At 64.7% G+C, this 15,826-nt stretch overlaps 1 protein-coding gene across 2 annotated transcripts in view; it reads right to left on the minus strand.

Annotated features, from left to right (window-relative positions):
* Positions 1–15,826, minus strand: part of TRPV4 (transient receptor potential cation channel subfamily V member 4) — a 40,094-nt gene that overhangs the window by 8,429 nt on the left and 15,839 nt on the right. For both annotated transcript variants that reach the window (XM_079762848.1, XM_079762847.1), the window contains exons 2-9: positions 15,338–15,774; positions 10,577–10,749; positions 7,575–7,727; positions 6,728–6,868; positions 5,885–6,183; positions 1,964–2,143; positions 337–495; positions 26–118 (exon numbers count right to left, since the gene is read on the minus strand). In XM_079762848.1, coding sequence (XP_079618974.1) covers positions 26–118; positions 337–495; positions 1,964–2,143; positions 5,885–6,183; positions 6,728–6,868; positions 7,575–7,727; positions 10,577–10,749; positions 15,338–15,738 — 1,599 coding nt within the window. In that variant the 5' untranslated portion in view covers positions 15,739–15,774. The remainder of the gene's footprint in view (positions 1–25; positions 119–336; positions 496–1,963; positions 2,144–5,884; positions 6,184–6,727; positions 6,869–7,574; positions 7,728–10,576; positions 10,750–15,337; positions 15,775–15,826) is intronic.

A 15,826-nucleotide genomic window follows, 5' to 3' on the forward strand; every position in this document is an offset into this window, starting at 1 on the left:
GGGTGGGTTGGGGGCACGCACTCACGTTGGTGAGAAAGAACAGGACCCCGGTGAAGAGCGTGATGACCTCCCCGGCCAGCCTCAGGTAGTCCACGGTGGTGCGGTAAGGGTACGGCGGCTGGGGGCGAGGACACGGGTCCTCACCGGCCCCCCAACATCGAGACCCAGATCCAGAAGTTCCCTCAACGGCCCGACATCCGACCCCAGGGAGCCTCCGCCCTCCTCTCCCCGCTGGGTGCGGGAGGCACCCCTCCATCCTGCTCCCCAGCCTCCTCTGGCTCCCCCGAGGGTTCGCCTGGGGCCCGCTGTGCCCCCGCCCCGCCCGTGGCCACTCACGGTGCCCTCCAGCGGCTGGTAGTAGGCGGTGAGGGTGAAGATGACCATGGCGCACAGGTAGGAGGCCACGTTGATGTAGAAGGACACGGCCCCGAACTTGCGCCACTTGTCCCGCAGCAGCTCGTTGATGGGCTCCACGGCCAGCATCTCGTGGCGGTTCTGCGGGGCGGGGCGGGGCGGGGCGGTCAGGCCGCCGCCCGGGCAGGCAGACTCCGACCCCCCACCCTCCCCCGCACCTTCTCCTCCTCACCCCGCTTCGGCGATCCTCAAGGCCCCCCGGGGAGGAGGGGGAGTGGGACTCGCCCTAACTCCTGGGCTCAGCACGGGGTCTGCCCCACTCGCCTGTGCAGCCCGTTCTAGACTCAGACCCGAGCGGAGAGCTGTGCTCACGTTGATCGAACCCCGAGCTGGGGGTGGTACGAGCTGCTGGCAAAGTACAAGTCCCTGCGCTTCCACCTCCGGATTCCAACTCAGGAAGCAGGACTGGGAGATCCAGCCCAAGGACACTAAATACCTGACTCACCCCACCTTCCCGTGACGAACCCAGGCCAGACATCAGTGATCGAGTCCTGCACAATCGTCCTCCACACAGTTCCCCAAGCAGAAACTAGCGATCGGAGTCTGCACCAGAGACGCTAAACCTCCGGCCACCCCACCAAAATCAAGTCACGCCCTGGCTGGTTTCGCTCAGTGGATAGAGCATTGGCCTGTGGACTGAAGGGTCCCGGGTTCGAATCCGGTCCAGGGCACATGCCCGGGTGGCAGGCTCAGTCCCCAGTAGGGGGAGTGCAGGAGGCAGCCGATCAACCATTTTCTCTCACCATTGATGTTTTTATCTCTCCCTCTCCCTCCTTCTCTGAAATCAATAAAATATATTTTAAAAAAGAAAAGATATCAAGTCAGTCAGTAATTTCAAGATGGGGAAGTAAGCTCGGGCAAGAGACGGTCTGTCCACGCTAGGGGGTCAGGGTGGGAGGGGGGGGCCTTCCACACACAGGCCCAGCGCTCTCTGCCCCATTTGTGAGCATCCTGTCCCTCTGACGACTGAGTCTCTTTAGGACCATGATCTGTGCAACAACATAGCCACAGAGATGCGCTGGAGTATTTTTCCTGATAGTTAAAGGCAGACACAAACCCAAATGACCAAGAACGGAGGAATGGTTCATTAGCACGTGGTACATTTACACGCAGCAATGATGTTGCGCAAGAAGATTTAATGGTGCAGAACGATGTTCACAAAATACTGCTAAGTGAAAAAAGAGAGCTTTCCGAACTTCCTATAACATCTACTAATGGTAACGGCTGACACATAATGTCCACTCTGCCCGGCTGCTCCAACGTTAACGCACGCTGTCCTCCCCGCAGCCCTATGAGAGATGCAGTGCCCTTATCCTCACCTCAGAGAGGCTGAGCCACTGTCCTGGGTCACACAGCATGTCAGTTACAGAGCCAGAATCCTGACCCAGTCTTGCCTGCCCCCCACAATCCCCATTCCCCCCTGTGCCAGGCGTCATTTGGGGGCATTTAGTTGGCACCTTCTTTTGCACTCAGCCCCCAGACCCACTGATTTGAGCCCAGGCCACCTTCCCGCTCTCAGCTACACCCCCGTCCCCGCCCGGGCGCCCACCTCAATCTTGCTGTTGTACACCAGGATCTCCAGCACGGAGGCCTCCTCCCCACACGTGTCCAGGGAGGAGAGGTCGTAGAGCGAGGAATACACGGGTCCGTAGGCCCAGTCCTTGAACTTGCGGGACAGGTGCCTGGTGTCCTCATCCGTCACCTCCCGACGGATGATGTGCTGAAAGATCTGAGCCGGAGAAGGAAGGTCAGTCAGCGGGTCCCGCCGAGGAGGGGCATTCCTGGGAGGACCCGGGGGGCCGGGCACAGCACACCAACTGGCTCTCCCCAGAGAGCAGGACGGGGGAAGGAAGTATTTACCGCGCAGGCACTGTGTGCCGGACCCTTTAATTCTCACCCCTACCACCTGGGCTTACAGATGAGCGAACGAAGACTCAGAGAAAGGAAGGGTGTCCCCCGGCCACAGCAGCCCACTGAGGCCAGACCGCACCCCGCTAGCCTTAACGGCCTGATGGTGGTGTCATCCTTATGTAATTAAAACAGCAATTAATCCACCTTGTTACTGTTAATTCTATATGACTCACCACACAGCCCTTCCTCTCACCACTCCTGCTCTCAGGGGCTCTCACACAGGGAAACTGAGGACCGAGAGGGCGGAGTCGTCCGGGGCCTGCAGTGCGGTGGGACGGAGCCCGAGTTTCAGCCCGGGCGTCCCTCCGCACAGGGCTCTGCGGCGCACGCACTGTAGCAACAGCTGCTACCTTTTCAACAGAGTAACAACCGCCCTGCTCGTTACTGCGCACGGACTACGCATCCCAGGCTCTGTCCTAAGAGCTGTAAGTAGACCACCGCATCCAGCCGACAGAACAACACTCTGCCGCCAGGCACTGCTACTACCCCCACATACAGATGAGGAAACTGAGGCGCAGACGGGGGCAGGGAGACGCCTGAGGAGACGTGGCAGAGCCAGGCCTGGGGCGCAGCCCCTCCTGACTGCAGAGCGCTCCGGTCTGCCTCTCCACCAGGGCGCAGTGACCTCAGGGCGCAGTGTCCACCAGGGCACAGTGTCCCCGGGACGCGGTGTCCCCAGGGCTCAGTGACCTCAGGGCGCAGTGTCCCCAGGGCTCAGTGTCCCCAGGGCGCAGTGTCCACCAGGGCGCAGTGACCCCAGGGCGCAGTGATCCCAGGGCGCAGTGTCCACCAGGGTGCAGTGTCCCCGGGACGCGGTGTCCCCAGGGCTCAGTGACCCCAGGGCGCTGTGTACCCAGGGCGCAGTGACCCCAGGGCGCAGTGTCCCCGGGGCGCAGTCTCCCCAGGGCGCAGTGTCCCCAGGGCGCAGTGTCCACCAGGGCGAAGTGTCCCCAGGGCGCAGTGTCCCCAGGGCGCAGTGTCCACCAGGGCGCAGTGTCCACAGGGCGCAGTGTCCCCAGGGCGCAGTGTCCCCAGGGCTCAGTGACCCCAGGGCGCTGTGTACCCAGGGCGCAGTGACCCCAGGGCGCAGTGTCCCCGGGGCGCAGTCTCCCCAGGGCGCAGTGTCCCCAGGGCGCAGTGTCCACCAGGGCACAGTGTCCCCGGGACGCGGTGTCCCCAGGGCACAGTGTCCCCGGGGCGCGGTGTCCCCAGGGCTCAGTGTCCACAGGGCTCAGTGACCCCAGGGCGCTGTGTACCCAGGGCTCAGTGACCCCAGGGCGCAGTGTCCCCGGGGCGCAGTCTCCCCAGGGCGCAGTGTCCCCAGGGCGCAGTGTCCACCAGGGCACAGTGTCCCCGGGACGCGGTGTCCCCAGGGCACAGTGTCCCCGGGGCGCGGTGTCCCCAGGGCTCAGTGTCCCCGGGGCGCAGTGACACCTGGGCGCAGTGTCCACCAGGGCGCAGTGTCCCCAGGGCTCAGTGACCTCAGGGTGCAGTGTTCACCAGGGCGCAGTGTCCCCGGGACGCGGTGTCCCCAGGGCGCAGTGTCCACAGGGCGCAGTGTCCCCAGGGCGCAGTGTCCCCAGGGCTCAGTGACCCCAGGGCGCTGTGTACCCAGGGCGCAGTGACCCCAGGGCGCAGTGTCCCCGGGGCGCAGTCTCCCCAGGGCGCAGTGTCCCCAGGGCACAGTATCCCCAGGGCGCAGTGTCCACCAGGGCGCAGTGTCCCCAGGGCGTAGTGTCCCCGGGGCGCAGTGTCCCCAGGGCACAGTGTCCCCAGGGCGCAGTGTCCACCAGGGCGCAGTGTCCCCAGGGCGTAGTGTCCCCGGGGCGCAGTCTCCCCAGGGCGCAGTGTCCCCGGGGCGCGGTGTCCCCAGGGTGCAGTGTCCCTAGGGTGCAGTGACCACGGGGCGCAGTGACCCGGGGCGCAGTAACCCCAGGGCACAGTGTCCACAAGGGCGCAGTGTCCCCATGGCACAGTGTCCCCGGGGCGCAGTGTCCCCGGGCGCAGTGTCCACCAGGGCGCAGTGTCCCCGGGGCGCAGTGTCCCCGGAGCACAGTGACCCAAGGGCACAGTGACCCCGGGGCGCAGTGTCCCCGGGGCGCAGTGTCTACCAGGGCGCAGTGACCCCGGGGTGCAGTGTCCCCAGGGCGCAGTGTCCACCAGGGCTCAGTGTCCCCAGGGCGCAGTGTCCCCAGGGCTCAGTGTCCTCAGGGCGCAGTGACCCCAGGGAGCAGTGACCCCGGGGCACAGTGTCCCCGGGGCGCAGTGTCCACCAGGGCTCAGTGTCCCCAGGGCGCAGTGTCCACCAGGGCTCAGTATCCCCAGGGCGCAGGTCCCCAGGGCGCAGTGTCCCTAGGGTGCAGTGACCACGGGGCGCAGTATCCACAAGGGCGCAGTGTCCCCATGGCGCAGTGTCCCCGAGGCGCAGTGACCCTGGGGTGCAGTGTCCCCAGGTAGCAGTGACCCCGGGGAGCAGTGTCCTCGGGCGCAGTGTCCACCAGGGCTCAGTGTCCTCAGGGCGCCGTGACCCCAAAGAGCAGTGACCCCGGGGCACAGTGTCCCCGGGGTGCAGTGTCCACCAGGGCTCAGTGTCCCCAGGGCGCAGTGTCCACCAGGGCGCAGTATCCCCGGGGCGCAGTGTCCCCATGGCGCAGTGACCCCGGGGCGCAGTAACCCTGGGGCGCCGTGACCCCAGGGCGCAGTGTCCCCGGGGCGCAGTGTCCACCAGGGCGCAGTGTCCCCGGGGCGCAGTGTCCCCGGGGCGCAGTGACCCCGCGGCGCAGTGTCCCCAGGGAGCACTGAACCTGGGGCGCAGTAACCCCAGGGCGCAGTGACCCCGGGGCGCAGTGTGCGCAGTGACCCCAGGGCGCAGTGTCCACCAAGGCGCAGTGACCCCAGGGCGCAGTGTCCACCAAGGCGCAGTGACCCCGGGGCGCAGTGTCCCCGGGGCTCAGTGTCCCCAGGACGCAGTGACCCCTGGGCACAGTGACCCCAGGGCGCAGTGTCCCTGGGACGCAGGGCGGCAATGTCTGCAGACACCTGTGTTGTCCCAGTGGTGGAGGCTGCTGCTGGCATCCAGTAGGTAAGGCCCGGGACGCAGCTCAGCATCCTGCCTGCACGGGACAGCCCCGCGCCCCAGAGCCACTCAGCCCAAATGGCAGCAGTGCCGAGGCCCCGAACTCCTGTCTAGGCCTGCGCTGTGAGGCCCGGGGGGAGGGCTGGCCACGCAGCAGCTCCGGCTGAGCCAGGACCCAGCAGTGGGGTCCGGCAGCGCTGGAGTCCCGGGACTCAGGTTTCTCTCAGTGGCTGGGCCTGGCTGGCGGGAGTGGGGGGTGAGCATCCAGAGGCTCCGGATGGAGGTGAGCAGCCTGGCTGGACAATAGGGAGCCATAGCAGGTCCTGAGCTGGGACATCTGCACACCGGGGTTGGCATGCTGAGAGGGGGTGTGGGCATTAACCGTAATGAATGTGTGTGTGTGTGTGTGTGTGTGTGTGTGTGTGTCTGTAAGAGAACAAGAGTGGGTGGGCCGCCGGTGCCCCCACCCGGCCCCGCACTCACCCCAATCTTGCCCGTCTTGGCGGCCATCATGAGGGGCGAGAGGCCGTCGTTGTTGAGCACGGCCTCCAGGTTGCTGTCGGGGAAGAGGCGGGCGCACTTGAGCAGCAGGAGGTCGTACATCTTGGTGACGAACTTGGTGTTCTCGCGGGTGTTGTCGGCGATGGCCACCAGCGCGTGCAGCACCGTGTTGCCGCGGGAGTCCTGCCGCCGCATGTCCGCCTTCTTGTGGGGGTTCTCCGTCAGGTAGTTGACGATGTGGGGCTGGTTGGTGCAGGCAGCCAGCGACAGGGGCAGCTCACCTGTGCACGGGGGGGGGCGGGGAGGGGGCGGTCAGTGAGGGGCCCGGGGGGACTTCGCCTGCAGATATTTGGGGGACAGAGGCTGTGACCTGGACGCGGCACCAACAGTCCGTGGGAGCATGTCCTGCGGGGCCCTCCCATTTCTGCGGGTGATGCTGGGAAGACGGGGTGTGGCTGTTTGGGGCGTGGCCATGCGAGGAGGAGCCTGGGAGGCACTTTACACATAACACGGGCCTGTGACAGGCGTGACCCACAGACTCTCTCCCTGGTCCGACGGGGACGTGGGTGCCGAGCCTGGGCCCCACAACCTGACCGCTGGTCCCAGCGAGCACTGGGCTGAAGGGGCCGTGGAAAGGTGCGGGTGCTGACACCCACGAGCCCACTGTGCAGACGGGAAGCTGAGGCTCGGTGACCCCCGCCCCCCACGGCCAGGCCTCAGTGACCCAGGCCAACGCGTGGCCGTGTCCGGCCCTGAGCCCTGGGTCTGTGGGGAGGGGTCAGCGCGGTGGGGCGGCCGAGTCCCTCCCGCCCACGGCCCCCTCACCGAAGTAGAAGTAGCCGCCCTCATCCTTGGGCTGGAAGAAGCGCCCCCGCGCCTGGGCGTGCACGTCGGCCCCCTGCGCCACCAGCAGCTCCACGTAGTGCTTGCAGCGGCGCTCGATGGCGATGTGCAGGGCGGTCTGACCTGAGGGGACAGCGCCGTCACCCCGGCTCCGGCTCCCGCAGGGCAGACACAGAGCTGTCTTGGAGGGGGTGGGGTGCACCGTGTGGAAATGGGGGGGGGCGGGGCTGCAGGCCAGAGCCGTGGCTGGCTGCACCCAAGGGCAGCAATGGACCTCCAGACAGATGTTCCCAGATGTGGCATCTCTGATGCACAGTCCTAGGTCTTGTACAAGCAGGATCTGAGGCTCAAACAGCTCCGACTTGTAGGGTCCCATTCGTGGGAATTTCAGACGCCCGAACGGAGCGGTTCCCCCCCCCCCCCCCCAGGAACACCGCCTTGAGGTCTCTGAGTTCTGGGCTCAGGTGTGAAACCCACAGAACTTGAACCCAAGCCGGAGGCACAGACTCTCAGGATTTAGACCCAGGAGCTGGGACTCAGGACACCTTTGCCCCTTAGCGCTGTCGGCTCACAGAACTCCTGTCCTCGGGCCTGTGTGTCCGGAACCAAAGCGTCTGAGGGCCAGGATCCCAAGCCCATGGGTCACTAGGCTCCGTGCACCTCAGAGTCTTGATTGTGAAATGCAGGAAACCCGAGCTCATTCACTCACTCACTCACTCATTCATTCACCAATCAGTAGGTTTCTAGGTTCACGCTGGCACGGGGGCCAGTGCGGAGCTCTCGGAGGGGAGGATGTGCCCACTGCCACCCCCCCTCCCGCCGGGCCCACCTCGGTAGTAGATGTCCCGGAAGGGCGAGTTGACGAACTCGCGCATGTTGCCGGTGCGCTCGGCAATGTCCAGCAGCAGGGGGATGGTGTCGTTGCGGCCGTTGTTCAAGTTCAGCAGGGCCTTGGGCAGGCAGGTCTTCCCCGTGGAAGGCTCTGGGGACAGGGGCACAGAATGAGGGGCTCCCCTGAGCAGCGGGGGACAGGGCCCGCTCTCGCCTCCTCTCGGAGACTGTTCCCGACCTGCTCCCCGTGGAGCTGAGGGGTCACAGAACCCGAGGGGCTGAGGCTCTTTGAAATGTGGGAAGCTGCAGCCTTAGAGACGGGTGTTTAGAAAGCAGACCTGGAGGGAACTTTACAAATCAAATCGGTGGGGAATGCGGGTTCCACAAAGCCAGCCAGATTTCCTTACTGCAGGACTTCACGGAGCCTTTACCATGCTAATGGGGCTGGGAGCCTCCCAAGCCAGACACACAGGTGGCTCCGCCCACCTATTGGACACACGTGAGTCGCTTGCACCTGTGCCCGAGAGGGGGCAGAGGAGGGGCAGGGCTCCCCAGAGCGAGGGCTGCCCCAGTGGATGTGGCTGACCTCAGGGGGGGAGGAGGAGGGCCTGGGGCCACGGGAACAGCAGTAATAACCCCGCACACCAGGTCTCATTGTCACATCTCTCAGGAGGTCAGTCTCTGGTGCCAATGGGTCCTTAACAACCTGCCACTGACACCTGCTAACTCCCTTCGCGTCTGCTCTCCCTGGTGTGAGTTTACGGCTGTGAGCTGACTTATCCCTTTAAACACTGAGCCAGTGAAAAAGGAACGCCCCTGCGAATCGTGCGGGGCTCCGGCTGGGCCGGTCGGGTGCCCGCTCTGGAACCAGGGGCCTTGGTCCCAATTTCCGTGCAAACTTTCCCCCACTTCCGTTTCCTTTCCAGCTGAAGGACACACAGGGACACGGTGGCTAACAGCTGTCGGCTGCGGAGCCCGGCAGCGCAGGGAGGAAGCCTCGGGAAAGTCGCGGTGGCCGTTCTTACTATTCAGGGAGGTGCTGCCCGAACCTCGCCCCGACGGGCGCCTGGATTCCTGTCCCCGCGCCCGGAGGGAGGCTCCCGGGACAAGCCCAGGGTGCACACCAGGCATCTGTTTCTTCAGTGAATAACGGACTCCAGTTCCCGTCTTCGTAAGTGGGAGGGGCTGTCCCATGCGGCCAGGCCCTGGGAGTTCTATCCAGACACACCCGTCAGCCTGCTTTCTACGTGTTTCCCCACTGTCAGGCAATTCACAGCTCTCCTGCCGACCTCATCACCGTCCCCTCCCCCCCCCCCCCCCCCCCCAGCCTGCACAGGTCCCCGTCTCAGAGCACGGGGTCCCCTTCGCATCACTCCCGTCCTTGTCCTCCCTCTCCCCTACCCCCACCCCCGCAGGTCTTACTGAGTTTACCTCCCATTTTTCCAATCCCCCCACCAATCTCCATCTCCACTGCCACCACCCTGGCCCAGCCATCATCTCTCCCGCATGCCCAAGGCACCTGCCTGGTTTCTACCAGCCGCTCTGATTTCCTTTGGTCCACTTTCCACACAGCAGTTGGAGTGGCCACATCAAGTGTAATTTTTATCACAGTGAGCCACAGGGCCTTTGCACACGCTGTCTCCGCACTCCCTCCCAAGTCCCTCCTCCTCTTTCACCTGGTTAACTGCAGCTCATTCAGACTCGGCTCAAGGGTCACCTCCTCCAGGAAGCTCTCCCAGGTTTTCCTGACTAGGTCAAAGCCCCCAGTACAGCCTCTTGTTGGCACACATTACAGTTTGTAACTGTGCGTTTATTTCTGTGATTGTTTGACCAATGTTGGTCTCACCCTGGAAGACTGAGCAACTTGAGGACAGAGTCACGTCTGCTTCGCTCATCACTGTTCACCCCGGGCCGAACGCAGCACCTTACACGTGGTAGGCGACCGATAAGGTAGTAAACATTCCATGAGAGGTGAGCTGGGCATCACAGGTAATTCCAAACCACAGGTGACCCGAAGTGGGGGGCATGGAACTAGGCCCTGGATTTGGGCTTCCACACCCCCAGACCTGGGCTATCGTGGGGTCGGGGGGCGGGGGGAGGGGGGCTGCCAGCCTGGGTCCTGGGATAAGATGCCAAGAACAGTGCCTTCCCAGAAACGCAGTTCCAAGACTTGACCACCAGGTGGCGAAGTGACTGCCTACAAAGCTGCTGCAGTAAAGGAGGTTGTCAAACCCGCGGTGGGAGGGGGCGGTCACAGTCGACCTCATGAGCCTCTGGCTGGAAAAACACGCAGGGGAAGACCCAGGGGGTCTTGTTTATGAAAACACACACATAGCAGGTGGCTGACTGGGTGGAGGGGCTCACAGACCACCTTCCTGGATTTAGGGAAGGCCGGCAGCGGAGGGAGCTGGGCCCCGAGGTGTTTGGAGCCTGGACAGGCTGCAGGGCGAGCTCCCGGGCGGGGGAGTCCTGGGGCAGAGGAGACGGGCCTGCAGCCTGGGGAGGGACGCTGGAAAGCTGGGCGGGGCGGGCGGGGGGGGGGGGCAGTGTCTGGGAGCACAAGCGGACCAGACCTGATGCCCTGCCCCACCCCGGGGGCAGGACTCCCCAGAATCCCAGCGGCCTTGAACCAGCGCGATGCAGTTCTCTGCTGAGGGCCAGGACTGTGCCTTCCCATTCCCCAGCTTACAGATGAGAACATGGGTTCAGGAGGACACAACCTCCAGTGGAGGAGGGCGGTTTGCACCCAGGCAGGCGGACTCTGCTTACCTGCTGACTGCCCTTGTCTTAAGTAAAGGCTGGATAAGGACCGAACAGAGCGAGCGGAGGCCCAGAGGGGTGAAGCAATGTGGCGGAAGACACCCAGGACCAGACTCCCTGTCCAGTGCTCCCTCCGGCCCGTGCAGCCCACGGACCCAGGGAAGAGGCTGAGGGGACAGGAGCCCCAATGCCTTCCCCATCTCTGGCTGGCCTGCCCGCCACCCCCACTGGGAGGCTCACCCCGGAACTCCTCGTCGGTCAGGCGCTTCTTGTGGGTCAGCAGGTAGGGGAGCAGCCCGTCCAGGTCCGCCGTGGAGCCCCGGGACACGATGTCAAAGAGGATGGGCCGGTTGAAGACTTTGAGGATGGGGGGCGGCTGGGGCGCAGGAGCTTTGGGGCTCTGCGGCTGCTTCCTGAGGGGGAAAGCAGGGTGACTGGAGGGTTGGTCCCCTGCCCACCCCACCAGCCCTGGGGGGTCAGCCAGAGCCCTGGGGACAGGCCAGACTGAGGGGGAGGGACCGCTGTTTTACCCAACATACTGGGCCCAGTCCCTCCTGTGTTCTGGGTGGAGACAGCCGGACCGAAACACACAGCCTGCACATCCATCCGTCCGTCCCTTCCGTTTGTCATTTACTGAACACTTACTAAGCCAGAGACTGACGGGGGCAAAGACAGGGAGAAAGGAAGGAGGAACACCAGGCTGAAAGACGAACAACTCATTCATTTACTCAACCGCTCACCACTAACCCTCCTTCAGAAACGGGGACAAGTGAGGCCACGCACACAGGTGCCTCGTTCAAGGCCCACCGCACAGAACCGTTAGCGGATACGATTATTTAGTCGGAAAGACAGGCAGAGACGTGAGGGAGGGGGGGGGGAGGAGGAGCGGGCTGTGCCGTGACAGCAGAGGCGGGCAGAGCCGGAGACGAGGCCAGGGCAGGCTGTGGGCAGCGGCCAGGGGGCAGCAGAGCCCTGGCCAGGGAAGGGGAAAGAGGTGTTCTCCGGAGGGGGGCACAGACTGGAACTGCCCCTCCTGGCCCCTGCACAGCCCCGTTCTATCCGCTCCTGAACTTTGACCTTTGAGCCAAAATATGAAATGAAAAGAACACCCTCGACCCCAGGCCTCACTGAGGTGGCCTTCGGGGTCTCTGGGGACCGCAGCGGCTCAGCCACACCCAACTATCTAAGGGCTGGAAGGAGGGGCCTGCCGGGGAGGGGAGACACGGAGCCCCCAGCTTCAGCAGGCCCTCAGGGGTGGGGACGCAGGCTCGCTGCCCTGGGTGTTCCCACCTCTGAGCAGAGGCGGTGCGGACGCCTGGGTCCCAGCTCCCTAGACCCGTCAAGGCTCCCAGCTCTGCCCTTGCTCCTGCGCTGCCCTCCACCTGGACACACCCGTGTGGCTGCCCTCCCTCATCCCCCAGCTCTGGGCTTAATGTCAGCTCCTCCAAGAAGCCCTCCCGGACTACCTTTCCTGCATCAGCTCCAGGCTCCTACCTCAGCCCGCCGCCACCTCAATTCACGTGTTTGCTGACTTGCTTATTGTCCGTCTCGCTCTCCAAAGGGAAGGGGCCACCTGAGTAGGGGCGTGTCTGGTCTAGCTCATCCCTGGACCCCCCGGGCCCACCCCGCTGCCTGGCACGTGGCGGGTGCTTGAGAAACGTTAATTGAGTGAATCAGTGACAACAGGCTGCATCCGAGGGTGTAAACGAGTCTGATCAGCGAGGACAGAGGAGGACACCTCCCCCCTTCATCTGTCCTCCAGGCACACACCCCTGACGGACAGGGGTGTCTAGGGGTTTCCATGGGTAGAAGGCCGGACCAATAGATGACAGATGAATGGATGCATAGACAGACATTCGAAGGAGTGATGATGGATGGATGGACGGACAGACAGGTGGATGGACAGGTGGAAAGATGGGCAGCTGGGCGAGTGGGTGAGTAGCTGATGAGGAAAGAGTCGAGGGAAGAAACGGCTGGTGTCCAAGTCTGGGCCATCGGGCATGTGGGACACCGGGCCAGGACCTGGGCCGGGTCATAAACGGCACTAGTTCTGCAGGAGCAGAGGCTGGGGCAGCGTGAGGACAGGACCGTCCTCGTCAGCCGCGTTCCTCACGTCAACTGCCAACAGCTTGGGGAACTCCAGGGACTTCCTGCCCCCCCACCCCACCCAAGGACCAGGAACTAGGGCTGTGCATCAGGCAGCGGGTCGGCAGGTGACAAACGCTGGGAGCCCAGGCCTACAGAAGCCACACGAACCCCAGGAAGAGGCCAGGCAAATGCCTTTGTTCTGGAGTCTGGGCCTGAGGACTCAGCCTGGCAGAGCCCGTGGCAGGAGGATGGGTCCACACAGGTGATGGAGGGGCTGGAGGCAGGGGGCTGGAGCCAGGGGGCTGGGGCCAGGGGGCTGGAACGAGGGGGCTGGCGGCAGGGGGCTGGGGCCAGGGGGCTGGAGGCAGGGGGCTGGGGCCAGGGGGCTGGAGCCAGGAGGCTGGAGGCACGGGGCTGGAGCCAGGGGGCTGGAACGAGGGGGCTGGAGCCAGGGGGCTGGAGGCAGGGGGCTGGAGGCAGGGGGCTGGAGCCAGGGGGCTGGAGCCAGGGGGCTGGAGGCAGGGGGCTGGAGGCAGGGGGCTGGAGCCAGGGGGCTGGAGCCAGGGGGCTGGAGGCAGGGGGCTGGAGCCAGGAGGCTGGAGCCAGGGGGCTGGAGCCAGGGGGCTGGAGGCAGGGGGCTGGAGCGAGGAGGCTGGAGCCAGGGGGCTGGAACGAGGGGGCTGGCGGCAGGGGGCTGGCGGCAGGGGGCTGGGGCCAGGGGGCTGGAGCCAGGGGGCTGGGGCCAGGGGGCTGGAACGAGGGGGCTGGCGGCAGGGGGCTGGCGGCAGGGGGCTGGGGCCAGGGGGCTGGAGGCAGGGGGCTGGAGGCAGGGGGCTGGAGCCTGGCGGCAGGGGGCTGGGGCCAGGGGGCTGGAGGCAGGGGGCTGGGGCCAGGGGGCTGGAACGAGGGGGCTGGCGGCAGGGGGCTGGCGGCAGGGGGCTGGGGCCAGGGGGCTGGAGGCAGGGGGCTGGAGCCAGGGGGCTGGAGGCAGGGGGCTGGGGCCAGGGGGCTGGAGCCAGGGGGCTGGAGCCAGGGGGCTGGAACGAGGGGGCTGGCGGCAGGGGGCTGGAGCCAGGGGGCTGGAGCCAGGGGGCTGGAACGAGGGGGCTGGCGGCAGGGGGCTGGCGGCAGGGGGCTGGGGCCAGGGGGCTGGAGGCAGGGGGCTGGAGGCAGGGGGCTGGAGCCAGGGGGCTGGAGGCAGGGGGCTGGGGCCAGGGGGCTAGAGGCAGGGGGCTGGAGCCAGGGGGCTGGGGCCAGGGGGCTGGAATGAGGGGGCTGGCGGCAGGGGGCTGGAGCCAGGGGGCTGGAGCCAGGGGGCTGGGGCCAGGGGGCTGGAGCCAGGGGGCTGGAGCCAGGGGGCTGGGGCCAGGGGGCTGGAACGAGGGGGCTGGAGCCAGGGGCCTGGAGCCAGGGGGCTGGCGGCAGGGGGCTGGGGCCAGGGGGCTGGAGCCAGGGGGCTGGGGCCAGGGGGCTGGAGGCAGGGGGCTGGGGCCAGGGGGCTGGAGCCAGGGGGCTGGGGCCAGGGGGCTGGAGGCAGGGGGCTGGAGCCAGGGGGCTGGAGCCAGGGGGCTGGAGGCAGGGGGCTGGAGCCAGGGGGCTGGGGCCAGGGGGCTGGAGGCAGGTGGCTGGAGCCAGGGGGCTGGAGCCAGGGGGCTGCAGCGAGGGGGCTGGCGGCAGGGGGCTGGAGCCAGGGGGCTGCAGCGAGGGGGCTGGCGGCAGGGGGCTGGAGCTAGGCCTGGCAGAGAATGCAGCATTGGGATGGCCATGCAGTAACCCCACCCAGGGCTTCTCTCCACTCTCCTCTCCTCCAGCCAGGCTTCCTTCATGGAGAGAAAGGGTTAATACTTTAGAGTCTGACCTCTCCCCTAGCCCCAGGAGGTGCCCAGGAATGAAGGTGGCACTTGGAGAAGACCCAGGAGGGGCTGCTGGGGTGTGTCAGCAGGAGAAGGTGGGTGGATGGATGGATGAGAAAATGAACGAAAATATGAATGAGTCAGTGAGTGAGCAATTGAATGAATGAATGAACAAGTGGATGGACAGATAGGTGGGTGAATGAATTGGTGGAAGACAGGGAGGGAGGGAGGGAGGGAGGGGAGGAGGGAGGGAGGGAGGGAGAGAGGGAGGGGGAGAGAGAGAAAATTAGAAATGGAACAAATGAATGAATGATGAATATAGTTTAATGGATAGCTGACTGGTTGGATGAATAGAAACAGTGGGTAAGTAAAGGAATGAATAGGTGGATGAATAAGTGGTGGATGAATGGAAGGTTGACATGAGTGGAGGGCTGGACAAGTAGACGACAGATAAATAGATGGATACATAGATATTTGAATGATGATGGACAGATGGATTGGACAAGTGGATTGACAGGTGGAAAGACAGGTAGCTGGGTGAATGAATGAGTAGAGGACAGATGGATGAGTGGATGGATGGGTGGATGAACAAACGAGTGTATGGAAGGATGGACAGGTGGGTGGATGAATGGAAAGATAAATGGATGGATGGATAGGTGGGTGGATGAATAAATGAATAAATGGATGGAAGGATAGCTGGGTGGGTGGGTGGGTGGGTGGGTGGATGGATGGATGGATGGATGGATGGAAGGATGGACAGGTGGGTGGATGAATGGAAGGATAGCTGGGTGGGTGGGTGGGTGGATGGATGGATAGATGGAAGGATGGACAGGTGGGTGGATGGATGGGTGGATAAATGGAAGGATGGACAGGTGGGTAGATGGGTGGAAGGATAGCTGGGTGGATGGATGGATAAAGGGAAGGATGGACAGGTGGGTGGATGGATGGATGGATGGATGGAAGGATGGACAGGTGGGTGGATGGATGGGTGGATGGACAGGTGGGTGGATGGACTCAGTACAGAGCTGGAGACCACTGCCCGGCGGCCAGCAATACTCACTCTAAGACCTTCCTCCTCCACCGCTTGTTGTCACTGGGGTGGTGGCGGTAGGTGCCGTAGTCGAAGAGCGAGTCCATGGGCGCTTTCTTGGGCCCGGGCACCACCGAGGACTCGTACAGGGTGGACTCCAGCAGGTCAATGGGGTTGGGCACCCCCTTGCGGAAGGCGCCCTGGAACTTCATGCGCAGGTTTGGTCGCCCATCACCTGTGCCCGCAGCGGCGGCGGCTGCCGGGCGAACAGCATCGGGCGGTGAGGGCGAGGGGGACCCCTCCTCCCCCTCGAACAGGTTGGCCAGCGAAGACAGAGGGAAGGCCTCCCCACCGGAGGTGCCACTCTCGTCCCCGGGGGGCTCGGCCGCCTCCCCAGGCCCCGCCCGGGGCCCTTCGCTGGGATCGGCCATGCTGGCCCGAGCGTCCTCACGTCCTCACGGCTGGGCCTGCAAGGGAACGGGCGTCAGTGGGGGCTCAGGAAGGACCCTCCCACGTGGG

Source organism: Cnephaeus nilssonii (assembly GCF_951640355.1).
Source record: "Cnephaeus nilssonii genome assembly, chromosome: 22".
NCBI classification, from domain to species: Eukaryota; Metazoa; Chordata; class Mammalia; order Chiroptera; family Vespertilionidae; genus Cnephaeus; species Cnephaeus nilssonii.